General features: G+C 45.2%; 1 protein-coding gene across 2 annotated transcripts in view; it reads left to right on the forward strand.

Moving 5' to 3' along the window:
- LOC142289769 (zona pellucida sperm-binding protein 3 receptor-like) overlaps nt 1-26326 on the forward strand; it is a 168326-nt gene that overhangs the window by 138664 nt on the left and 3336 nt on the right. For both annotated transcript variants that reach the window (XM_075333700.1, XM_075333701.1), the window contains 4 exons: nt 3575-3671; nt 7545-7621; nt 10559-10747; nt 22284-22380. In XM_075333700.1, the coding sequence (XP_075189815.1) occupies nt 3575-3671; nt 7545-7621; nt 10559-10747; nt 22284-22380 (460 nt within the window). The remainder of the gene's footprint in view (nt 1-3574; nt 3672-7544; nt 7622-10558; nt 10748-22283; nt 22381-26326) is intronic.

Genomic DNA, 26326 nt, shown 5'->3' on the forward strand with positions numbered 1-26326 from the left:
GCAAATGTCTTTGCACTAGTGGGACTATAGCAAAGTCCAATAGCCACGTTTAGGATGCCACTAGGTACACTGAGTGTTTGCTAGTATAATGGCTTAGTTATAATGAGTTGGAGTGTGCAATGCAGGCAGAGGTGCTGCAAATGTCTTTGCACTAGTGTGACTAGACAACAGTCCAATAGCCACATTTAGGATGCCACTAGGTACACTGAGTGTTTGCTAGTATAATGGCTTAGTTATAATGAGTTGGGAGTGTGCAATGCAGGCAGAGGTGCTGCAAATGTCATTGCACTAGTGGGACTATAGCAAAGTCCAATAGCCACGTTTAGGATGCCACTAGGTACACTGAGTGTTTGCTAGTATAATGGCTTAGTTATAATGAGTTGGAGTGTGCAATGCAGGCAGATGTGCTGCAAATATCTTTGCACTAGTGGGACTAGACAACAGTCCAATAGCCACGTTTAGGATGCCACTAGGTACACTGAGTGTTTGCTAGTATAATGGCTTAGTTATAATGAGTTGGAGTGTGCAATGCAGGCAGAGGTGCTGCAAATGTCTTTGCACTAGTGGGACTATAGCAAAGTCCAATAGCCACGTTTAGGATGCCACTAGGTACACTGAGTGTTTGCTAGTATAATGGCTTAGTTATAATGAGTTGGAGTGTGCAATGCAGGCAGAGGTGCTGCAAATGTCTTTGCACTAGTGTGACTAGACAACAGTCCAATAGCCACATTTAGGATGCCACTAGGTACACTGAGTGTTTGCTAGTATAATGGCTTAGTTATAATGAGTTGGAGTGTGCAATGCAGGCAGAGGTGCTGCAAATGTCATTGCACTAGTGGGACTATAGCAAAGTCCAATAGCCACGTTTAGGATGCCACTAGGTACACTGAGTGTTTGCTAGTATAATGGCTTAGTTATAATGAGTTGGGAGTGTGCAATGCAGGCAGAGGTGCTGCAAATGTCATTGCACTAGTGGGACTATAGCAAAGTCCAATAGCCACGTTTAGGATGCCACTAGGTACACTGAGTGTTTGCTAGTATAATGGCTTAGTTATAATGAGTTGGAGTGTGCAGAGGACAGGAGGGTACAGTGGCAGGGTTGTGGGGCTCTGGGTAGAGGAAAGGAAGCCTGCCTTTCTATTCCCTCCTAATGGGGAAATGCAGCGACGAAATCCCTGACCTTTGCTACACAGACGCTGTCGCTGTTTTCAGGACCTGTCACCTTAACTCTGACCCTGCCCGTACGAGCCCTTGAAAGGACTGATAGAAAGTGCTCTCCCTAAGCTGTCCAGCGCTGTGTATGGAGCGCATACAGCTGTATCAGCGATAGGACTCAGGACGGAGCTGCGCCAGTGATGTCTGACACCAAGGACGCAGAAGAGATAATGGCGTCCTGGAGGAAAATGTCCGGTTTTATAATGCAGGGACATGTGACATGGACATCCTATCACACATGCCGTTGCTTCTCTGGCTAAAAGTTCACTTAGCTGTGTGTGTGTCTGGGATTGGCTGACATGCTGGCCCGCCCCACAAGACGCGCGCGCTTAGGGAAGGAAGACAAGGAAAGAAAAAAAAAAAGGCGATCGCCATTATACAAACAGCAGTGATCTGAAGGCGCTGTTCACGCACACTATACACTTAAATGTCATAATAGTGTGAGTCACAGAGTGACTTACACTATTACAGCGGAAAACCAGCTAGGAATTAGCTGTTTTTTTGCTGCTAGAACCGTTCTCGAACGTTTCTAGAACTATCGAGCTTTTGCAAAAAGCTCGAGTTCTAGTTCGATCTAGAACAGGCCCTAAAATCACTCGAGCCTAGAACTGGAGAACCTCGAACCGCGAACCACGCTCAACTCTAGTTGTGTCCAGTGATCACCAGTTTACCAATGCAATTCTGCTATTTTACTTAGCAGTAAGAGAAAGAGTTAATGCAAACAGTAAGGGCTCTTTCATGTCTTGATCATCCATCAGATCTTGGATCGCAATACATGGACTGACCGTGCATCTCTCCAACCGAGAGTGTCATCAGAGTTTGATCCGAGTGTCATAATTTTTCTCACACGTGAAAAAAATTATAAATAAAAAAAATCTCTATTTTCCTATCTAGCAGTCAATGAAAATTGGACTGCACTCAGCTGGCATGTGAATTCTGTCCAAATTTTTCAATGACTCATAGACTTGCATTGCCAATTTTGATCGGCCCCTCAGATCAAAACAGGACGTCTCTGCAATTTTGCATCTCCTCTGGGGTCTGCTGAAAATTATAGACATGTCAAAGACCCTATTCACTATTATAGATACGAATGCCTGCCAAGAAATATAAGGATAGCACTTGTACGCAAACAATAAATGTCTGTATGAGGCTTTATGAAAGCAAATTATATTGCAGCACTTGGATTTTTCTGTAAAACTTTAATTGTAGAGGCTGCATCTCCTCTGATTACTATGGGAAAAGCATCCAATAATGGCTGTTTCCCATAAGGGTCCCAGAAGTTTCCCATAAATCTATTATATACCATAAATGTGTGAGACAGTGTTCTGTGTAATAAGCTCCCCCTAGTGGAAACGGCAGGCAAACGCTAGTACACTGAGACCTGATTCATACGAGCGTATAAAAAGTGTAAGATATTTTACTCATTTGTCATCCATGTGCAATCCATTTTTTTTACAGTAGCAATTATTAATAATTTCCGTGACCAGTTTCAGATTCGTAAGTTACAGCATTGAAATATCTCAGTAAAAATAGAAAAAAACTGTTGTTATATGAATGTTCCCTATGGGATCCGTTTTTATCTGCACATCCATAAACAAAATGGTCTTCCATTTTATGATTACAGCTCAGTGACTATAACTGACCTATATCCAAATTCACTAGTATTTTGTCTTTGATTGCAGCACAGCACGGCCCCCCTTTAGTGACGGTTGCTAGTTCCTGTTGTAATCATTGAGGTGGTCCTAGATATAAAAAAGGTCTACAGGGAAGTTATGTGTTTGCCACATACAGTGGGTACATACAGTATTTAGAGGAGTTTTCTATGGAAAACCCTTTCCCCCCAAAAATACTCCATTATTTATCCTCCCCAGGTCCAGCACTGAGTCTCTCCCGCTTCTCCCAGTACCCATTATGGTCTTTACCACTGACGTCATGCTGACATCACTGCAGCCAATTAGTGAGCTCAGCAGCTTATGTCAACTCGGGCAGAGCCGCAGAGCTCAGTTACTGGATGCAGCGCTATCGACATGTCCTCTGTAGACAGTATCAGACACCGGGGGCAGCGGTGGAGACTCGGCGCCAGACCCAGGGAGGATGAGTAAAGGGTGGGTTTTGTAAACAAACTGCAGACTGCAGCGATGGAAAAGTGATTTTCTGAAGTCGGAAAATCCTTTTAAGCAGGATAAAGAAAAAACTGGTGCTTTTTTCTTGATTATGTTACTAAAGTAATAAAAATATTAACGCTAATGTACGTATGTATACCTCCAATAAAGTGTCCAAAGGGGTTTACGTGAAAAATCATCTACACAGAGCAGTATATGTCAGTACAAGTCATATATGAAATCCTTATGTTTTTAAGGAGTTTCCTGCGGTTCACCAGGAGAGGTGGAAAATGGAGTAGTGGAAATGGTAGACGACATGTTTCAGTCAAAAGCATTTTTCAGCTGTAATAGTGGGTAAGTTTATGTAAAAGCATACAACTACAAGAACACCTTTCCTGGTATCTACCTCCAGCCAATTTAAATAATATGGCCTATTATCCAAAACTAATGGCAATGTAACTGGTAACGATAGGGAAGACAGCTGCTAGCCACACAATCAATCTTATGTCTTATGTCATGGCTACCATAAAGTGGTCAGGTTTAGATAACACATTTTCGAATACTATTTTATTTTGAGTGAAAAAAGAGGGAAGATTTTCTATATAGCTCTCCATGTATTAGTCAACTACTATGGAGAGCATCGACTTCTCCACAGGACCCAGCATGTTCATACACTACATGGTGGAGCTATCAGAGACTTGACCATGATCACTTCCTGCCAGACTCCGCCACAGATTGCAGGTGATAATTCGATGTCCTAGTAGGACACTGTGATCAGCAGCTTAGCTTAGAACATAGCGCACCTAATGCATAACAAAAAGTGTAAGGACTCAATCCTTACATACACCTGAAACAAGTTTTGCAAGGAGTCTGGACGGAAGCCCCGACTGGACCACTGAACGAAGATCAGAAAGCAGTGTGAAAGGGGCCTAAGGCTTCTCATAAAACTGTAGAAATAACATATGGTCCATCTTGACATTTACTTATAGAATGTATGTCACAGGTTGATAGATGAACCACAATTAGAGGACTGACTACTAGTGATGAATGGGCACTATCATGCTCGGGTGCTCAGTACTCACAACCAGCAGTCGGACGCTTGGATGGGCGTGACTCCAGTACCAAGTATAATTAAAGTCAATAAGGAACTCTGGCATTTTCTAGACGATTTCCCGTATAAAGGCTTGAGTTCTCCATTGACTCCCATTATACTCAGGTTCTCGAGTTGTGCCCTTACAAGCGTCTGACTGCTCGTTACGAGTACTGAGCACCTGAGCGTGGTAGTGCTCACTCATCACTAATGACTACCAGTGTCCATGACCTGACCTGACCTCAGCAGATTCTTTTATGCCCATGAGGTTGATGAGTTGGGTCAGGAGAGCCCCTTAATTCAGCCTAAGTACCATACCAACTAATTGATTTGCTGCTTCCATTTTATATTAGCTTTGTAAAATTTGCAACTGGATCTCATAGGCTGTTCTTGACCAAAGTGCCAAAGTTTGGATGTATAAACCCATTTGTATGTGTTTCACCCAAATGTAATCATTTTAAAAGAAGCTGACAATAGTCAAAATAGCAAAATGAGTAAAATCTTCCCATTTCCCTGCTGCTCCTGAGCCATCACTTACCGATGAACACACAGTCAGTTCACCGGGAGTTAGCTATGATGTGGTGTCAATCACTGGCTGATATGGTGACATTTTCACAACACTATTAGGCCAATGGACGGCTGCTATTATTTGTTATGTGAACATGTCATTGCTGTAATTAGATGAACAATGACTGATGGGAAGCGGAAAGTTTCGTCAAGGGAGTGCCAGTGGATTAGTAAGATGAATATTACTCTAATTGAGCTTTCATCACATTAAAGTGTAAGTCTTTGATGAGTTTCTTCAGATTCCAACAGGACATTTCAACAGGAAGAAAAAGTATTTTAGTCCTCCAAGGCATAGTTGATTTTTTTAGTGTAGAATATGATAATACATTTATTTAAATAATGATTTAATTCTGGTCCTAAAGAGCTTACTAACCTAATATAACCCTATCTATTTCTTATCTGCATTAAACATGTACCGTACATTTGTGATGAGATCACTAGTGAATATAGATCTACAGGTCTGCATGACAACTCATCTATTACTATGGTGTAAGGCCCCTTTCACACTGCGTTCTCTGCTTAGTGGTCATCCCGTCAGGGCTTCCGTCTGAACCCCCCGCAAAACTGGTTTCACATGTAAGCGTGTAAGCGCCAACTGGTCAATTGACTGTAAGGCCATGTGCCCACGGGAGAAAGTAACTGCAGATTTTCTAGATTTTCAAGATAAATCCGCGGGTTTAAGCACAGACAGTCTTCATGTTATCCTATGGGATTTGGGGAGGGCTGTATCAATGCTGCAATTTTTGCAGCTGTGGAAAATGCTGCAAATTTCCCGCAGCCGCACGTAACTGCATGTCAATTATTCATGCAGAATTATCTGCCAAATTCCTGCCTTTCTACTATGGAGATACAGGGCGGGAAATCCACTGGAATTCTGCATGAAATCGGCACTGTTTCCGCAGGTTTACCGCAACAACTCTGCAGATATACCGCAGCAATGAATAGCTGCGGATTCAGGGGAGTTGCTGCTTGAACCTGCGGAAATACCTGCAGAGAAGTCCGCAGGTACGTTCTCCTGTGGGCAAATGTCCTAAAGGTGCAGTCTACTATGTCTGGGTGTCCGCCTCCGGAAAGAGTATACTCTCGAAAATGGTGCATGACAGAGCACACGCTGACTTCATCTGCACCATTACAGTCAGTGGCCACGTCGGCGCATACATCCGAAACAAGTTTTGCAGGGGGTTTGAATGGAAGCTCCAATGGGACCACTGAACGAAGATCAAAAGCAGTGTGAAAGGGGCCTATGGCTTCTCATGAAACTGCAGTAATAACATATGGTCCACCTTGACGTTTAGAAGCAATATATAGAAATAAGATCATTTTGTAAAATCCAGCCTATAATCAGTCACCTGTATAACTGGATGGATGTTTTAACTTCCTCTTATTTTTACTGTCCACTAAACAACCTTTGTCTCCTTTGAAATGCGGAAAATTGGATGAAACAAAGATTTTCTTAATTAAAACCTCCCCCATTCTTGGGTATGGAATGGATTTTCGATAACATACAGTATACAGTATATTGCAAAGTTGACTTTTTTTTTTTTTTTTTTAATATTACCACTTTGCAATTGTTCCCATTTAGCAAGACCCATTAGCCTCTGTTTTTTGGGGACTGTTTTAATAGTGAGCATTGTGTATCAAAAATGTACTTCTCATCAGTACAATTACAGCGTTACAAAACGTACAGCGTTCCATTTTTTTTTATTATTTTACTGGGGAAACAAAAATCTGAAATTTTAACAAAAAAAAACACCCTATTTTTTGGATTATGTCACCATTTTACGAGACCCATAATGTTTTAATTTTTCTGTCAAAGTAGTTTTGTGAGGGCCTATTTTTTGTGGGGTGAGACAACATTATTTATTACTAATACTATTTTTGCATAGGTATGATGTTTTACTAGTTTTTTGCGGCATTTTTTTGCCGTTTTGCAGCATCCAAAACAACGCAACTTTGGCATTTTTTTCTGTTTATGTATTTATTATTTGGATCAATTATTTTATATTCTGAAAGATCGGATGTTCATAGAAGCGGCGGTACTATATATTTTAATGGTTTTTATTTTTTTTATTTTTATTGGGGGAAGGGGGTGATTTGAACTTTTTGTTGTGGTTTTTTTTTCATATTTTTTTGAACCTGTGATTTTCTGATCACAGTATTGCTGCACATAGTAAACATCACAATCACTTTTGAGAGTATGGAACATAAAGGAAAGTCTGGATGTGGCTCGCCAGCCACTCTCAGAGCTGTAAGTGGCTCTCCAGGTAAGAAAGGTTGGGGACCACTAATGTAATTCATCAGCTGAATCCCCCAGTCTTGGCCCAGAAAGGACTGATCCCCCTGTATGCTATGCCCACTCCGAATATAAGTTGCTGAGTATCAGTTTTGACTGCTCCAATGCCAATGCTATAAATTGGTAACCTTATTGGAATAAATTGTCAGTTGAAGGACAACACATGGTTTCCATAGACATCCAACTTTATTATAATTGCAAGCTTATATATTTAATAACAATTTAAATACTGTATGCATAAACTATATGGTGTGTTTCCTTTTTATGCTTCATAAAGTTACATGCTGGTGGGAAATCCATACAGAGAATGCCTAGAAGAAGGAATCTGGAGCGGCAGCATTCCAACTTGTCAAAGTAAGAAACTCGATAAGTTCATCTATACTGATAGATTTTATATTGCTGATATTGCCTTATTCTAATATCTGTCCCACTCACCTATTTACAGATATATTAGACGTGTTACCGACTTCACTTTATATGTGGCAGTGTCGGCGTAAAAGTCAACCTTATTTTTTCTAAATAAATCAGAAGTACTTGTTAATATTGTCATGTGAAAGTGGAATCCTCATCTCTTTTGCAGGGATGTCAAATTCAAATACAAAGTGGTCCAAAGTTAAAAACCTTGACAAAGTTGCCAACCTAGTTGTAGGCCCCACATATTTCTCCATACAAGTTAATTGGCTCCACATAATCGTCTATACAGTACAATGTACCGTACTCCACATAGCTGACCATACAGAATAATGGGCACCACATAGTCCTCCAAAAATAATAATGGGTCCTAAATAGCCCTCAATACAGAATTTTAGGCCCCACATAGTCCTTTATACAGAATAATGGGCTCCACATAGTCCTCTATGCAGAATAATGGGCTCCACATAGTTCTCCATATAGAATAATGTGCCCCATATAGTTCTCCATACAAAATAATAGGCCCCACAAAGTCCTCCATATACTCGTAGAATAATGGGCCACAAATAGTCCTCAATGCATAATAATGTGGCCCACAAAGTCCTCAATACAGAATAGAGGGTCCCATATAGCCCTCCATACGGAATAATGGGCCTCACGTAGTCCACCATACAGTATAATGGGCCCCACATAGCCCTCCATATAAAATAATGGGCTCCACATAGTTCTCCTCACAGAATAACGTACCCCACATAGCTCTCCATACAGAATAGTGGATCTCACATTGTCCTCCAAAAAGAATAATGGGTCCCACATAACCCTCCATACAGAATAGTAGGCTCCACATACAGTAGTCCTGTATACAGAATAATGAGCTCCATATAGTCCTCCATACAGAATAATGGGCCCCACATAGTCCTCCATACAGAATAATGGGCCCCACCTAGTCCTCCATACAGAAAAATGGGCCCCATATAATTCTCCATACAAATTAATAGGCCCCACAAAGTCCTCCATATAGAATATTGGGCCACAACTAGTCCTCAATACAGAATAATGAGCTTCACATAGTCCTCCATACAGAATAATGGGCCCCACATAGTTCTCCATACAGAATAATGGGCCCCCACCTAGTCCTCCATACAGAATAATGGGCCCCACATAGTCCTTCATATAGAATAATGGGTCCCACATAGTCCTCTATACAGAATAATGGGTTCCACATAGTCCTCCATACAGAATAATGGTCTCCACATAGTCCTCCATACAGAATAATGGGCTCCACATAGTTCTCTATATTGAATAATGGGCCCCACATAGTCCTCCATACAGAATAATGGGTTCCACATAGTCCTCAATACAGAAGAATGTACCTTACAAAGTCCATAATACAGAATAAAGGGCCCCACATAGTCCTCCATACAGAATAATGAGCAAAACATAGCCCTCCATATAGAATAATGGGCTCCATATAGTCCCCTCTACAGTATTATGGGCCCCACATAGAACTTCATATAGTATTATCGGCCCAACATAGAACTTCATATACACATAGTCCTTCATATAGTATTATAGGCCAGATATAGAACTCCATATAGTATTGTGAGCCCCACATATAGTCCTTCATATAGTATTATGGACCCCACATAGAACTTCATATAGTATTATTGACCCCACATAGAACTTCATATAGTATTATGGACCCCACATAGAACTTCATATAGTATTATTGACCCCACATAGTCTTCCATATAATGTTAGGGGCCCCACTTTAAAAAGATAACAAATACTCATTTCTGAGTATATGACCGGGGTAGGGGAGTTAGTTTTAAAGTGCCACTACAGTGCTTAAAAAATAAAACGCTGGAGTGGTGCTGCGTCTGCCTCTAACTCCTCCTTCCCCTTCCCCTCTCCAGAGAATTTCAAAAGCACCAACTGTCATCTCCTATTTTACAAATGCGAAAATCCGTCTTCACTGAATACAGATTTTAAAGATATTACCAATGCATTATAGTGATCCACTGGAATCCCAGCAGTGGAATATCTAGCAATGATAACTTTATGGGTGGATAAGTGCTAAATATTCTTAGTGGGAGGAACATACAATATATTACATCAAGAATTGCCAGAAAGGACATACAACCTCCGCATTCACACGTCACCTACCCACCAGGGCTGATTCCTATGTTTGGTACCCAAGTCATATAAGGAAGTACATTTCCTGATTTATATAATAAAGGTCTCAAAATCAAATTACATTCAAAATAGATTCTGCCATATTGTTCAGTTATCCTGGATATGTGCACATTGTATAATGACACCTTTTATTCCATAAATAATAATAATAATAATAATAATAATGGCATAATGGGTGCAGAAATAATATGTGATTGAATTTGACAATCCATTGTTCATGATCTCATTTGTTATAGGTGTTAAATTGTGAAAGCAAGTTATCACCCAAGCATTGGAATGATGATAACTTGTTGGTTGGTGGAGATCCAACCAATCAGCAGAGCGTGAATCTTTTATCCACATTACAATAGAGCGGCTATATACATGCTTGACCACTGCTCCATTCATTCCCTATGGGGTTCACGGAGAAAGTCGAGCACAGCACTTGGGTGCCCCATAGAAGTTTAATGGAGTGGAGTTCAGGTGTACAACTTGCCGCTCCTTATTTTAATAGGTATAAAATTCCTAATTTTGGGCTAAAAATTCGCTGATCTGCCAATCAATGCTTATCATGGCGTTTGGATACTCATTAGCCACTAAGTTATCACCTATTCAGTGTATTTGTGATTACTTTTTTTCTTCACTGGACTTAATGTACTTAATGTACAGTAATAAAAAAACAATTATATTTTTCCTACCAAACAGGAAGCTGCCCTGATCCACCTGTTCCGAAATATGCGCAGATTATTGAGATGCCGGATACCCAGTACTTTCCAGTTCAGATAATTATTGTCTACAGGTGTCTCCCTGGATATAAATATGATCCATTTATATCACCTATCATTCAGTGTCTGGAAGGATACGCATGGTCAAATATCAATGAATTCTGCAAAAGTAAGTACAAATTGGAATTAGATTTAGTGACAACTGGTGAGCGAGTACTACAATGCTTGGGTGTTCAGAACTCGTAATGAACTGGATGCTGGGATGGGCACAACTCGAGTACCCGATTATAATGGAATCAATGGGGGACTGAAGCATTTTTCCAGGAATTTTTTTGGAAAAATGCTCTATTTCCCCATTGACTTCGATTATACTCAGTACTCAAGTCGTGCCCATCTGAGTGTCTGACTGCTCGTTATGAGTACCGGTCACCCGAGCATAGTAATGCTCTTTTATCACTACTCGTTACGAGTACCAAGCACCCGAGCATTGTAGTGTTCACTCATCACTACAGTGCCTTGCGAAAGTATTCGGCCCCCTTGAATTTTTCAACCTTTTCCCACATTTCAGGCTTCAAACTTTATGTTTGGGATCATTGTCTTGTTTGAAGACAAATCTCTGTCCCAGTCTCAGGTCTTTTGCAGACTCCAACAGGTTTTCTTCACGAATGGTCATGTATTTGGCTCCATCCATCTTCCCATCAATTTTTTTTTTTAAACTTAAAATTTTTATTAAAATTTTTTCAATTTTCATACAGGAAGTAAAAAGGAAAAGAAAATCACAATTTTTGAGACACATGTCCCCAGAAAGAATAAGTACAATGAATAAAGTCGCAGTACCTAGTGATAACATTCCATGCCAAAATGCCTACCCCGCAGACATGACTTACCCCAAGCTGTAGATGAAGCCGCTGCGACTTGAGGGACACCTTCCTAATGGTTATGAATACCACTGAGTGCCAAAATGTAACAATAAACTTCACAACTAGACAGGCAATGACAAGCCAAGTGAGGGGGGTTAAGGAGGGATAGGAAAGGTGGCGGAGAGGAGAGAATACAAGAATCCAGAGTTTCCTTAGGGCCCACTGGCCTGGGTCTTACAGGTCCTCACACCCCGCAAAGTAGTCCCATGGTGACCATACCGCCTGGAAGCGTTCCATTATGTAATTCAATAGTGCCGTAAGGTGTTTCATGCGTCTAACATCCAATAATCTATACTTGAGGCTCTGGAGTGAGGGGGTCCCTGGCTGCCTCCAATTCCTTGCTATTAGGCACCTGGCCGCTGTAAAGATGTGAGACATAAGCCTGGAGGCCGTTTTACCCATGCCCCCAATCTTGAGGCTCAGAACATAGATCAAGGGATTAAGATCTACCTCTATATATAGTACTTTGTGAATCAACCCCTTTACCAGCTCCCAGAAGAGGACTATCCCTGGACAGGACCAGAATATGTTTAAAATGGTGCCTGTGCTCCCCCTGCATCTCCAGCAGCAAGCCGGTATAGAGGGGTCTAAGCCATGAAGGAAGTCTGGAGTGTGGTACCAAAAACAACAAAATTTTGTAGATATTCTCTTTATATAATGTGCATATAGATGTCTTGGCGGCGTTACCCCAAATTGCTGTCCATTCCCGAGGAAGAACCCGCCTTCCCAATAGAGACTCCCATTTCCGCATATATGGAAAAATCCCCTCAGGCCTGTGCCGAAGCTCAGAAAGCAACATGTAAATTTCTGAGATCAGACCCTTGGTGTCCGTGTCCCTTCTACACATCTTTTCAAAGTCTGTGGGGACCGAGACCCCCGCCCTTCCAAACAAGGAGCCAGCCAAGTCTCTGATCTGCAGGTATTGGAAAAACTCTCGATTAGAGAGGGAAAATTTATCTCTGAGAAACTCAAAGGAATGGATCTGCATTGTGCTTCCATCTATAATATCTGCAAATCTTAAAAGGCCTGCCCTGAGCCAAGGGTGCATCAAGTCTGACTCCAAACTGCTTGGAAGCAGGGGTTGGTATATGAAGGACACCAAAGGGGAGCAGGGGGATGCCAGGGGAAATTTTCTAATACAAAATGCCCAGAGGTCCCTAGTAAACTGCATCGGTCCAAGAAGAGGGGGGAGTGAGTCGCACTGGGCCCGGGGCCACAGGAGCAAATTTGGGTGTATAGGCGCCAGCCAGAGCTTTTCAATTTCGGTCCACCTGTTGTATGCCCAAAGGGACACCCAACAGGGGATCCTCCTGAGATGAGCCGCCCAATAGTATTTTAGAATGTCCGGGACGGAAAGCCCACCCCTGTCCCTACGGGCCATCAACACCTCCCCGGCTACCCTATGGCGTTTATTACACCAGATGAATCTCAAGATAGCTGCTTGGAGGGCCTTTAGTTCCTTCATTGGCACCTTAACCGGAAGTGTTTCAAAAAAATATAGAAGTTTGGGAAGCAAGCTCATTTTTACCGCCGCCATGCGTCCCATCCACGAAAGGGGTAGGGCATCTATGTACTCAAAAGGGCCCTCAGCTCTCGGAAAAGAGGGGGAAAGTTAAGGTTATAGCGGGAGTCATAAGTAGATGTCAAGTTGACCCCAAGGTACTTGACCGCATCTGTCTTCCAACGGAATTTAAAATTCAAACGCAGATAATCCAGGGCCACCGGGTCGAGGTTCAATGGCATTGCCTTCGTTTTACTGGAATTGATCTTATACCCAGAAAGGCTCCCATATGCACCAAAGGTGCACATTAAATTTGGAAGGGAAACGTGGATGTTAGTGAATGTAATGAGAACGTCGTCGGCAAAAAGCGAAATTTTAAACGATTTGCTCCCAACCAGATCCCCTGAGATGTCCGGGTTTCTCCTGACCGAGGACGCGGGGGGCTCTATACAAAGCGAAAAGAGAAGGAGAGACAGGGGGCACCCCTACATGGTGCCGTTGGAGATGATGAAGGGCCTAAAGATGTGAAGGGGGAGCTTAATAGAGGCAGTAGGGGCACTGTAAAGAGATTTTAAAGCACGCATGAAGCCACCCGAGATCCCGAAGACCTCCAATGTCTTGAAGAGAAAAGGCCACGCGAGGCGATCAAAAGCCTTTTCCGCGTCAAGACTCAACACTAGCATCTGTTGTTTCCTCCGATTCGCCACGTCCAGTGCCGGCCTTAGCCTGAATGGCGCCCTGTGCAAAACTGCCCTTTGGTGCCCCCCCCCACTGATTTTTTTTTTTTACCCAGTTTCCCAGGAAACAAGCAAGGACAGGAGGCCATTTTTTTTATATCCTAATAAAGTTGATCTCTTCAAATGAAGAAAAATAAAAAAAACCTCCAAATTTGTGCTGGAGAATCTGCACCTCAAATCCACCACGTTTGATCTCGTTCTTTTAGAGGTCTTCCGATTTCAACCATTTATGCCGTATCCCTGGATATTACATCATGGATGGTACATGCGGATCTCACCTATGGGGTGCACATGTATCTGGAGAATGAGGCGCTGCTGCTCTTTGTAGAGAGATTATATAAATTCCTATACACTTAGAGCGGTGCAGGTCATGGCCCCATTGGTGGGATCAGCATCTACTATACAAATCCTGAGGATAAAAGTACAGGATGATACCAGACAATGCACGATGAAGCCGGCAGCTGATGCTGCGTGTACTCTGGACCAAAAGGTCAAAATACAAATGTTAAAGGGGAATGTACAAAATTAGAAAAAAAAATATCTGCTTTCTATGTAATAAAGAGTCCTCAGGTTATATGTGTCGTTACCTCTCCGCTCCACTGACCTGAACAGACTGAGGTGCAGTACCACATACACACCATGAGGGAGGGGCCCAGTGTATGGAAGAACTATGGCATATATACTGTAATCCCTTTATTAACCAATTTGGGCTCACACCTGCTGGCAATGCTGCAAATAATTTTGTTGGAAAATTTTTAAGATAAATCCACGCCATATCATGTGATATTCCTCAGAATTTCATAATACACACCTCAGCTGCTGCAAAACCTCATCATACACATCTCAGTTGCTGCAGAACTTCACCAGACACACATTCTATGCTGCAGAACCTCATTATACACATATCAGCTGCTGTAGAATCTCATAATACACCTCAGCTGCTGCAGAACCCCATAATACACACCTCAGCTGCTGCAGAACCCCATAATACACATCTCAGCTGCTGCAGATCTTCATAATACACCTCAGCTGCTGGTGATGCATTACATTGATAGAATGGCCTTCATACTAACGCTAAACCATTATGTGATGTGCAGCCGGCAGTGGGGCCATGTCATGTATGAAACTCCAATATTATTTTGCTACAAGATAAGTTCTCTGACAGCTGATTCCTCCTGCACGACCCCCGGGTGGAAGGAATCAAACACTGGCTCCATTATTGCAGTTGTGTATATTTAACTTTGATGCTTCCACATTTCAGATAAAACACACATTTAATATCTGGTATACCGCCCCGCGGCCTCGGCTGCAACCGCCAAGCCGCTCGGGTCCGTGCTCGCGTTCTACAGGTGGTGGCTCGAGCCTCTCACCGACCCGGGGGTCACGTGGCTCTGCAAGGGTGGGGTGGCTGGTTGGCGCTACGCGGGGGATGCGGGTGTTTGCATTTGGGATGATAGTTCGTGACGCCACCCACGGGTTGTGGTGATTATGGACACCACCACTGCGGTGAAGGTACGGGACTCCCGGGAGCGGTGTAGTAGCGCAGCTAGGTATTGACCCCTCCGTGGGTAGGGGATGTTAGTCCCGGGGCCCGGTTGGCGAGGGTCGGGGTGCAGGACACAGTGTTCGGTGCGGTGCCTGAGGGCACTGGTGTACTCACTCCGATGCAAGACACTGGAGTCGCTGGTAAACCAAACGGGGTGATGAATGGGGCCTGGAGCTGGCTGCAGCTTCTCCAGTCACGTTGGCAATGTCTGCCTTTCTCCTGCACCTGTGTGTGTATCTTGACTACTGTGCCTGGGCACCGGTAGTCCGCTCCCTGGCGTATAAGTGTCGTAGGAGCCCGTTTGCCCACAGACGCTGGCCCCTTGGATCTCTGGCCTTTGGCAGTGGCACTTATCCGGAATGGTTGGGCTGTTGCCTTCAATCGGGACTTAGGTGGGAATGAACCCCTGAGGTCCAGACCGCAATCAGTTCATTTGACTATGGTGGTGGCTTATAGCCTAGTTCGGGGTCTGAGTACCCTGCCTGGTGCTCCGGTATCCAGTTGGCTCCCCGATTCGGTTCCGGTGGGCCACTACCCTGTCCCGGTTCCACCGGTCGTATTCCCGGTCTCCTGCAGGCGGCCACTACTGTCTGCCTGCCTGACTGTTCGGGGGTCCTAGGCTCCAACCCAGGCCCCTCACAGAACTGTACTCCTCTCACTCCTCTCTCCAAACTTAATCTGCTTGTATATCCTGCCTCAGGCCAGCAGACTCCTCGGGGGGCGTGTCTATTTGCCTGACTCCGCCCACCTGGTGTGCCTGTCTGACTCTGAGGGAGGCAATCAGGTCTTTGTTGACTGATGGTACCTTACTGGGGTGGGGGTGTATGTGGTGTGTGTAGTGACCTGTGACCCCTGAGGTGTCCAGGGCGTCACACTGGCTGGGGACGATGCCACCAGGATGACGAGCCCAGGAGGCCGGTCCGTGACGGCTTCTCCCTGCTCATGCTGCCCTGGACTGACCAGTGTCTCCCCTGTCTGACATTCTGCACATTATTCGAATCCCCGAAGTATATAATATACGGCTAGGATTTCACTTGCCAATCTGAGTGGTCATGTAATCGCTCACCAGTGATTTGCGGACAGGGGTTCATCTGCTGAATGATGTCTCCTCCTGCTTCTCTCATTGATATAATTTTCAATTCAAGAGAAACAGGAGGAGACGTCATTCGATAGATGACCACACATTGTAAATCGCATGTGAGCGAACAGATGACTACCACTCGAATCAGCAAGTGAAATCCTAACAGAGCACATATTACACACCTTTAGGATATGGCAGGTCAATATTCAGAATTACATTACACGTGACAGGTACAGGGCATATGTAGGGTGTATAATAAAAAAAAAAAAAAAAATATATATATATATATATATGTGTATGTATGTATATATATATATATATATATATATATATATATATATATATATACATACGTACATACACACATACAGTGTGTCCACCCATATCCTGTCCACCACCATTAACTTGAGAATGGCGGCAGCTATAGGCATAGAAGTGGTGTCTAGGTATAGTAAAGTAGCCATGCATTACGCAATGAAACCACCTATAGCGCCACTTGGTGGAAAACAGAGTTAGCATTTTTATCTTGAAAATGGAATGAGATAGAGAAAAAAAGTGAATTTAAAAAACTGTAGGGCATCATCAATTTAATATGAATCGACACCTTGCATACAGAAATGCTATGATATGAAACCCATGACCCCAAAACATTGAATGCTGGTCACGCATATGGCGCTCATTTAATTTTGATGCTCAAAGTGGCCACCGTCAGCTGCAATGCACATCTGGCCTCTGGACAGTATACTGTATCTTGCTGCACGTTGTTCAATATGGTAAGTGACACGTTTGCACAAGCATCTGTGATACGTCATCGTAGGTCCTGCAATGTTGGTGGAGGGGTCGCATACACCTGCTGTTTGTTATGACCTCACAAAAAGAAGTCCAGTTGGGTCAGGTCAGGTGAGCGTGGAGGCCACTCCACACAGCCACCATACCCAATAACTTGTAGGAAGGTCTCCATGAGGTATCGCTTCACGTTCACAGCCTTGTGAGTTTTACACATTCTGATCATAGAATTTCTGTATGCAAGGTGTTGATTCGTATTGAATTGATGATGCTTTACAACTTTGTAATTCACTTTTTTCTCTATCTCATTCCATTTTCGAGAAAAAAATGCTAACTCCATTGTATTCCACCAGGTGGCGCTATAGGTGGTTTCATTGTGTAGCGCATGGATACTTTACTATACCTAAACACTACTTCTATGCCTATAGCTGCCGCCGTTCTCAAGTTAATGGCGGTGGACACACTAGATACTATATAAAAGATCAGGGTCAGCAGGGTCAGACTGGGGTGTCTGGGGTCCACAGTAGTTAAATCTACAGGCCACATTACAACTATCAGCAAATACCTGCATGAGCCCCCACCCAGCCTCCTATACACAGCAGGAGCCCTCAGACAGGCACCTACACACAGCAGGAGCCCCAACACAGCCTCCTACACACAGCAGAAGCCCCCACACAACCTCCTACACACAACAGGAGCCCCCACACAGCCTCCTACACATGGCAGGAGCCCCCATACAGCAGGAGCCCCCACACAGCCAGCCGGCCTCAAGCACGAAGAGGCAGGCAGTCGGCCGGCCTACCACACGGAGAGGCAAGCAGCTGGCGGGCCTCCCGCACAGACAGACAGACAGGCAGCCGGCCGCCCGCATGGAGAGCCCCCACACAGCCGGCCAGCCTCCAGTATGGAGAGGCAGGCAGCTGGCCGGCCTCCAGCACAGAGAGGCAGGCAGCAGGCCGCCCGCACAGAGAGGCAGGCAGCCGGCCGCACAGAGAGGCAGGCAGCTGGCGGGCCTCCTGCACAGAGAGGCAGCCGTCCGCCCGCACAGAGAGGCAGGCAGCCGGCCGCCCGCACAGGGAGTCAGCTGGCGCCCGGTTGCCAAGCTTCAAGAAATGGATGGAGAGACGCCGCTGGAGACAGTACATTTATTTTCAAACGTAGGGTCTCCCTGCCGCTCCTCCCATCAAAGCCTGCTGCCTGCGCGGCGGCGGTTACAGTAAAAACGCAATGCTGGGACCAGATGAGACAGGAACTTTACAACTTCTTTCCTCTCTGCGGCGCCCCCCCTGAAGCATGGCCGTTGGCGCCCTGTGCGACCGCACAAGTCGCACATGCCTAAAGCCGGCCATGACCACGTCCACCAAATCTATGACCTTCCTGGTGTTGTCCCCCCACTGACGGCAAGGGACAAAATCCACCTGGGTAACCAACAATTGAGCCTAGCTGCCAAAAGCTTGGTGAACATCTTCAAAGCGGAGTTCAAAAGGGCTATTGGTTTATAGTTAGCACAATCCAAGGGATCCCTGGGTGGCTTGGGCAGGAGGATTAAATGGGAGTGTAGCATGGATGGTGGGATAGGTTTACCCTGTAGAAAGGAATTAAAAAGGTGGCCATGTGTGGGAGAAGCTCCGCCGTGAACACCTTATAGTAAAAGTAAGTAAAGCCGTCAGGGCCTGGCGACTTCCCGTGGGGCAGGGTCTCCAGAACTTGCTCCAGTTCTTCTATAGTAATCGAATCATTCAAAGCAGCGGCTGCTCCGCTAGGCAATGAAGGGAGCTCAAGTGCAGAAAAATAGTCCCCCAGTGCCCCAGCACCACACAAAGCCATGCCAGAGGGGTCCGGGAGATTATAAAGCTTATTATAATAATCGAAAAAAATGTCAGCTATTGAGGCGGGATGATAATGGATAGTGCCCTTTTCGTCGCGCAGAGCCTGGGGACAAGAGGACGTAGCACGCTCCTTAAGTTGACGAGCAAGTAGGGTGTGAGCCCTGTTACCCCTTTCGTAGTATCTTTGTTTAGAAAAGGTGAGTAATTTTTCTGCTCTACCAATTGCCAAGTCTCTCAGCTTTTCCCTGAGGCTAATGACTCTCCGGAGAACAGACAGTGAGAGGGAAGCCGCCAGTCTCCTCTCCTGTAGCTTAAGTTGGGTCGTTATAGAGTCCCGTTGACTTATGGCTCTCCTCTTAGCCCTGGCGCCCTCCCTAATGCAGAGTACCCTCATCACCGCCTTGTGGGCTTCCCAAAGCGTTGCCGGCGATGAGACCGAGCCCGTGTTCAACTGGAAAAATTCAACCAGCTGCTTGTTTAAAGAATACTTAACGTCGGGATCCTTGAGCAGAGATTCATTAAGACGCCAATGGTGGGGCCTGGATTGAGGGCCATCCCTCGTAAAATCCACTATGAGAGGGGAATGGTCTGACCAAGTAATGGAACCCATTTTCACCCTCCCAAGACGCCCGAGCAGCTATGATTCAATGAAAAAATAGTCAATTCTAGTGTGCGTCTGATGTGGATGCGAATAGAAGGAGAAGGCCCTCTCTTCTGGGTGGTCCACCCTCCAAGCGTCATACAAGGCCCCTGATCTAATGAGCTTACGGAAGTCCCTGGACAAATTTCTCAAAGTACCCGATGGGGGATGTCCACCCGCAGAAAGCCTGTCAGCCACCTCCGAAAAAGGGATGTTAAAGTCGCTCCCCAATGCTGTCGAGGCCGGTGCTAATCCCATTAGTGCGAGAATTTTCTTAAGGAAACGTATCTGCCCTTCGTTAGGTGCATATATATTGGCCAGTATATGTGGGGATCCCCCCAATAGACCCTCCAAGATCACATATCTATCCTCTGGATCACAATGAGAACACGTAACTTGAAAAGGACAGCTAGAGGATATTAATATGGCAACTCCTCCCCTCTTGGCACCCGAGTGAGCCGAGAAGTGAGTGGGAAAGTGGTAGGATGCAAACTTAAACGTGTTTGATTCTACAAAATGTGTTTCTTGAATAAAGGCTATGTCTGCCCCTGATGTTTTGAGTTCCTGTAACAGCAATTTCCTCTTGCGGGGTGAGTTCAGACCCTTTATGTTAAGAGAGATTATGCCTGCCATATCTAAGACATAGAAGGGAGAAAAAGCTAATGAAACACCCATACCAGAGAGGGCATGGCCGCCCTTGTGTAGCGGGCCAGAGAAGACGATCCAAGCGGTGGAGGGTCACAGCTCCCAGGGACTCTAGTAGAAGTAGGACCTGAAAGGACACATAAGGAAAAAACATCGGGGAGGGGGGAAGACAAGGACAAACAAAAAAAACAACAATTGAGAACAATGACCAAAATACATGAACCATAGTCATAGATTCCCAGGAGGTCAACCCGGAAGGGGGAGACCTAGAGGAGAGCTCCTCAACCCTTCAGAGCCAAGAGAGCCACCCACCTCATTCCCCAGTAGCCCGTCCAGAAGGGGCAGTCCAGTGGGCACAAGCTCGTGCCGAAAGGAGATAAGAAAAAAAAACACGAAAAAGGAGAAAAACCTTTTCCACTATCTCCAACTAGGGGATCAAACCTCCGCCGACCCCTCAACCCCTCACGGCAATATTGAGATGGCCTCCTTCCCCCAACGCAGCCCAAATAAAGCCCCTTAAGACCGCAATTGGCTAAACCGACAGTCAGAGGTCTGCAGTGAGAGAAAAAAAAAGTCCCGATGTCACGTATCATACTCTCCCATTGAATCACAGATGGCAAAAGGCGCAAGCACCAACCAGGCTAGTGGAAATCCTCAGTGGTGACCCGGGGAGGAGAGCGCCCTTCGGCCCCTACCTCCTCTCCCCCCGGAGCCCCCGACCTTCGCCCCCCACCTTTGGACCACATGGGGGCGGGCCCTCCAATTTTTGCAGATCCCAAACTGGGATACGAACTGCCGGGATGTCCAAGGCTTCACAGAACAGGGTGGCATCTGCTGGAGTGCGGAGAATCGCCAATTTACCCCCTCTGCGTTCTGATAAGGCAAATGGGTAACCCCAGCGGTATAGAACCTGGTGCTCCTTCATGAGGAGGGGTTTAAGGTGCCTTCTTTTCTGCAGAGTGATGCGAGAAAGATCCGGAAAAAGCTGGATCTCCCTGCCATTAAACACGGGTGCCTTGTTCCTGACTCTGGCCTTAGACATAATGAGCTCTTTGGTTGAAAAGTCCTGAATGCAACAGATGATATCCCGGGGTTGGGTAGATAAATTCTTCGGCTGTAATGCCCTGTGTGCTCAGTCCAGTTTAATAATATTGGAAGGGAGAGCATCCAATACTTCATTGAAGATGGTTTGTAGTATGGAACTGGTGTCCTCTGGGCCGTCTGATTCCGGGACCCCCTTCACACGAACATTGCAACGGGAGCGGGAGCGGCAGCCGTGACCGGTGGGTATGTGGACCGGATCAGTGGATAAGGAGTGATGCCGTGACGGTGAGACTAGATCAGTGGGTAAGGAGCAGTGTCGTGATGGTGTGACCGGATCAGTGGGTAAGGGGCGGTGCCGGGACACCGGGAGCGTGACAGTATCTCTATGTCCCTTTATTATAAAGATGAAAAGATGAAGAAAATGTCCATTATTTTTTGTTCCTATAAAACAACTATAAAATAATATAAAAATATCTATAGCGCTATACATAATAGAGAATACTATGTAATAAGAAATATATAACAGGAAGAAACTATATAATAAGGGACAGGGCTTTGAATAACTAAAGGGACTACTATATTATATGGGATTGATCATTTCCTCTGTCCCACCCCCATTTTATTCATTTTCTTAAAAAAAAGGTAATACTTACCTCCCCATAAAATCTACTGCAGCTCCACTTATGTCAGTGCGAGACATGATCGCATGCCACAGAAAATGTGGCGGGAGCTCCAGTGGACCTGCATTGCCATTCAATTACCAGCAGCGGATCTTCAGGAAAACTCCCTACTTGGAGATATGCATGGTGCACAAAACATTATAATGAGGGTAACCTGGCCATTGACCCTCTGAAGCCCTGACCCCTAGGTTGTGCCCTCATTATTATTTGCCTATGCAGCCTAGTATGTAAAGGTTTCTCAGTGTGTTATTAAAAGATTAATCAAAATCATAACAACTACATGTCTCATTCTATAGAAGTCATCTGTGGAGAACCTGAGCGGATCAAAAATGGAAATATACTAATAACAGGAACAGATTTTGGATCAATAGCTATTTACAGCTGCAGTAAAGGGTGAGTGCCCAAGAATAACAAATTCTTTGTATTGAGAATTACACATCCGCTTTGTCTAGACTTAGATCAGATATTAATTACAGTGGTTGTTAGGTCTTTAACTTGAGTAATAAAATTGTGCAAAACTTGAAACTCCAGATTCCGAAGAACTGCCCTGGAGAACGGTCAACGGACTTCACACTCAATGATCTGCATGACGAATGTTAGTAACTAGAAATAGCTGAGAGTTCAGTATGTTTATTGTAAGATCCCATCGCGAAGCAGCTAATCTAGTAATAACATATATAGTATTAAGTGAAACAATATTTGTCATTCTTGGAATTTCTAAACATAAATTAAATTGCTTCTCTAACCACTAATAAATATCAGAATGTAACAGACAAGCTTGTACACTATAAACATAAGTCAGGGATTTGGTTTTCTTACATTTTAAAGGCACATCTATAAAAAGCAGAGATGAGTGAAATATATTCTAAAAGAAACAATTTCACTGTAAATTGTTCCCAAAAATTAGAAATTTAAGAAATATGATTTATTTTTATTGGGATTCAATTTGCCAGCCAATCACCATTTTGCTGGATTCTGAGACCTGAGAAGGGGTTAATAAAACATAAACTACACTCTAAAGCCCACTTTACACGTTGCAATTAGTTGTACAATCGCATTTGCGATGTGACACGCCCAGGTTGCATACGGGATCTTATGAGATTGCACGTAGGTCGTTCATTTGCTGTCACACGTGCGTTAGTAGTCTATGTTAAATTGATCAATTTTGTGTGCGATCCTTTAGATCACGTGTTCTGTGACGTATGCATTGGGCACCTTTTTTTTTTTTTTTTTATTTATTGACTTGCCAAGCGTGTGTAATGTGTAGGGATGTGTTTTTACTATGTCATCTGCCGTTCAGCTCTGCTACATGGCCGCTAACAGCATCCACAGACAGCCATGTAGCAGAGCTGAATGGCAGATGACAGCAGACACAGACAGAGCCGCAGTGTCAGAATGAACTCGGGTGAACTTCACCCGACTTCATTGTCATGCTGCGGCTCTGTCTGTGTCCGGTACTGATTAGCGGTCACCCGTGAAGGGCTCACCGGTGACCGCTAATCTCCTAAGTGACTGAAGTTAGCAGCCCTCTCTCATACTCACCAATCCCCGATCCCCGGCACTGCACGGCGTTCACACTGCTCCGGCGGCTTTTACTGTTTTGAAAAAGCCGGCCGCCTATTAAACAATCTCGTATTCCCTGCTTTCCCCACCCACCGGCGCCTATGATTGGTTACAGTGAGACACGCCCCCACGCTGAGTGACAGGTGTCACACTGCACCCAATCACAGCAGCCGGTGGGCGTGTCTATACTGTGTAGTGAAATAAATAATTAAATAATTAAAAAAACTGCGTGCGGTCCCCCAAATTTTAAAACCAGCCACATAAAGCCATACGGCTGAAGGCTGGTATTCTCAGGATGGGGAGCTCCACGTTATGGGGAGCCCCCCAGCCTAACAATATCAGCCAACAGCCGCCCAGAATTGCCGCATACATTATATGCGACAGTTCTGGGACTGTACCCGGCTCTTCCCGATTTGCCCTGGTGCGTTGGCAAATCGGGGTAATAAGGAGTTATTGGCAGCCCATAGCTGCCAATAAGTCCTAGATTAATCATGTCAGGCGTCTATGAGACACCTTCCATGATTAATCTGTAAATTACAGTAAATAAACACACACACCCGAAAAAAATCCTTTATTAGAAATAAAAAACACAAACATATACCCTGGTTAACCACTTTAATCAGCCCCAAAAAGCCCTCCATGTCCGGTGTAATCCAGGATGCTCCTGCGTCGCTTCCAGCGCTGCTGCATAGAGGTGACCGGAGCTGCAGCAGACACAGCCGCTCCGGTCACCTCCACGCAGCTAATGAAGACAGCCGTGCGATCAGCTGAGCTGTCAGTGAGGTTACCCGCTGTCACTGGATCCAGCGGTGGCCGCGGGTAACCTCAGTGACAGCAGCTGATCGCACGGCTGTCTTCATTAGCTGCGTGGAGGTGACCGGAGCGGCTGTGTCAGCCGTATGGCTTTATGTGGCTGGTTTTAAAATTGGGGGGACCGCACGCCGTTTTTTTTAATTATTTATTTCACTACACAGTATAGACACGCCCACCGGGTGCTGTGATTGGGTGCAGTGTGGCACCTGTCACTCAGCGTGGGGGCGTGTCTCACTGTAACCAATCATAGGCGCCGGTGGGCGGGGAAAGCAGGGAATACGAGATTGTTTAATGGGCGGCCGGCTTTTTCAAAACAGTAAAAGCCGCCGGAGCAGTGTGAATGCCGTGCAGCGCCGGGGATCGGGGATCGGTGAGTATATGAGAGAGGGGGATAGACTGACATGGACAGAGAGTGAGGGACAGAGATAGTGACCGACTGACAGAGATTAGTGAATGACAGACATTGTGAGGCGCTTCAGAACGCAGCTTTTCAGCTGCGCTCTGGAGCAGACCTTTTTTAAGCTGCGGTGCAGAGCGCACACCTGCGCACATTGCATCAGACACCAAAATCGTATGAGGTATGTCACATGTTACAATTGACTAGGTTCGTGCAACAAAACGCTCAATTCTAGACAAAGATACGATGTGTTTGCGATCAACGGTTTTGCGTTCAATCCTGATCGCACGTAGCTGTCACACACAGATACCTCACAAACGATGCCGGATGTGCGTCACTTACAACTTGACCCCAACGACGGATTGTGAGATATATTGAAGCGTGTGTAACGGGCTTTAGACATTGAAATTGCAACACTAAAGGCCCCGTCACACACTACGATATATCTAACGATATGTCGGCGGGGTCACGGAATTTCTGACGCACATCCAACATCATTAGAGATGTAGCGTTTGACATCTCTGAATGACTGTTAACGAGCAAAAATATTCACCTTATCGTTGCTCGTTGACACGTCGTTCATTTTCATAATGTCGTTCCTCCTTCTGTGCGCTGGTTGTTTGTCGTTCCTGAGGCAGTACACATCGCTACATGTGACACCCCGGGAACGACGAACACCGCTTACCTGCGTCCCGCCGGCAATGCGGAAGGAAGGAAGTGGGCGGGGTGTTACATCCCACTCATCTCCGCCCCTCCGCTTCTATTGGGCAGCCACTGTGTGATGTCGCTGTGATGCCGAACGTCCAACTCCCTTCAGGAAGAGGCTGTTCGCCGCCCACAGCAACTTCGTTAGGGAGATAAGTATGTGGGACCCGGTCGCTCTCAGCCCTTAGCCACATTGAGGCCTATTTTAGACCCATGGTAAGGTTCTAATATTAGAGAGTGTAGGTACTATCCCAACTGGGTACACCTTGGCGTTGGTGGGATAGCTTTATGCTTTTTTTGATCAAAAACAGTGTTTACTAAGTACCCTATGTTTATATGCACTATGCTTTTATTTAGTTACAGCAGGGTATGTTTTCACAATTTTTCCCTTGGTTTATCATTAGAGATGTAGCGTTTGACATCTCTGAATGACTGTTAACGAGCAAAAATATTCACCTTATCGTTGCTCGTTGACACGTCGTTCATTTTCATAATGTCGTTCCTCCTTCTGTGCGCCGGTTGTTTGTCGTTCCTGAGGCAGTACACATCGCTACATGTGACACCCCGGGAACGACGAACACCGCTTACCTGCGTCCCGCCGGCAATGCGGAAGGAAGGAAGTGGGCGGGGTGTTACATCCCACTCATCTCCGCCCCTCCGCTTCTATTGGGCAGCCGCTGTGTGATGTCGCTGTGATGCCGAACGTCCAACTCCCTTCAGGAAGAGGCTGTTCGCCGCCCACAGCAACTTCGTTAGGGAGATAAGTATGTGTGACGAGGGTTAAGGACTTTGTGCGCCACAGGCAACGAATTGCCTGTGACGCACAAGTGACGGGGCGGGTGCAATCGCTCATGCGATCGC

Source organism: Anomaloglossus baeobatrachus, chromosome 2, assembly GCF_048569485.1.
Source record: "Anomaloglossus baeobatrachus isolate aAnoBae1 chromosome 2, aAnoBae1.hap1, whole genome shotgun sequence".
Classification (NCBI taxonomy): domain Eukaryota; kingdom Metazoa; phylum Chordata; class Amphibia; order Anura; family Aromobatidae; genus Anomaloglossus; species Anomaloglossus baeobatrachus.